Genomic DNA, 810 nt, shown 5'->3' on the forward strand with positions numbered 1-810 from the left:
AGCGAACCCACGGGCTCAGGCAATCCACTCACCTTGGCCTCCCAAGGCGCGGGATTACAGGCTGAGCCAACGAGCCCGGCTCTCTTTGACCCTGTGACAGCCCCAGAAACAGCCTGAGTTTCTTGTCCCCTTCCTCCCCAGGAGGACAGATGTCCAGGCCCAGGGCCTCGGGCCCCAGCCTGTCCCTTTGTCCCTGGCAAGCACGGGTCCGAGGACCCCTTTGCCAGCCCACACCCTACTGGTTTGACCCAGCTGCGGCCCACCGAGACCCCCGTGACGGCCAGAGAAGGAAACGGCCAGAGACGGAAGCACGTGGAGGTGCCAACGGCGACGAGACGGAGACTGAGGCCGGCTGGAAGAGTCCTGCCCGGGGAGCCTCCGAGCACCTGTGGACGGCGGCACCGGCTGCGGGGGGCTGCTGCCCCCTGCTGGTCACGCGCGGCACTGTGGGCTGTCCGCTCGGCCGTGGGTGGGTCCAGTCACAGAGGTGTCCTCTCAGGTCCGCTCCTGTCCCTGTCGGGAGTAACGCCGGAATAAACATTTCTGATCCTAGAGCATGATCGTGGTAGCACATCTGCAACGTGCAAAAAGTACAGAGGCACATAAACACCATACAAAACGCTGCCATTGCTAATATATCTATATTTTTGAGTTCCAACTCTATTGCCCAGGCTGGAGTGCAGTGGTACACTCAGGGTCACCGCAGCCTGTACCTGCTGGGCTCAGGCAATCCTTCTGCCTCAGCCTTCCAAGTAGCTGCAACCACAGACATGTGCCACCATGCCCGGCTAATTTTTTTTTTTTTTTTTT

General features: G+C 60.0%; 1 protein-coding gene across 1 annotated transcript in view; it reads left to right on the forward strand.

Annotated features, from left to right (window-relative positions):
- Window positions 1–141: 141 nt before the first annotated feature.
- Window positions 142–810, forward strand: part of HDHD5 (haloacid dehalogenase like hydrolase domain containing 5) — a gene marked incomplete at both ends in the record, with an annotated part of 42,592 nt that continues 41,923 nt past the window's right edge. Inside the window, one exon of the mRNA XM_021708447.1 lies at window positions 142–465. Coding sequence (XP_021564122.1) covers window positions 142–465 — 324 coding nt within the window. The remainder of the gene's footprint in view (window positions 466–810) is intronic.

This window comes from Carlito syrichta, unplaced genomic scaffold (genome assembly GCF_000164805.1).
Source record: "Carlito syrichta isolate Samal-C Ts95f unplaced genomic scaffold, Tarsius_syrichta-2.0.1 Scaffold137389, whole genome shotgun sequence".
Taxonomy (NCBI): domain Eukaryota; kingdom Metazoa; phylum Chordata; class Mammalia; order Primates; family Tarsiidae; genus Carlito; species Carlito syrichta.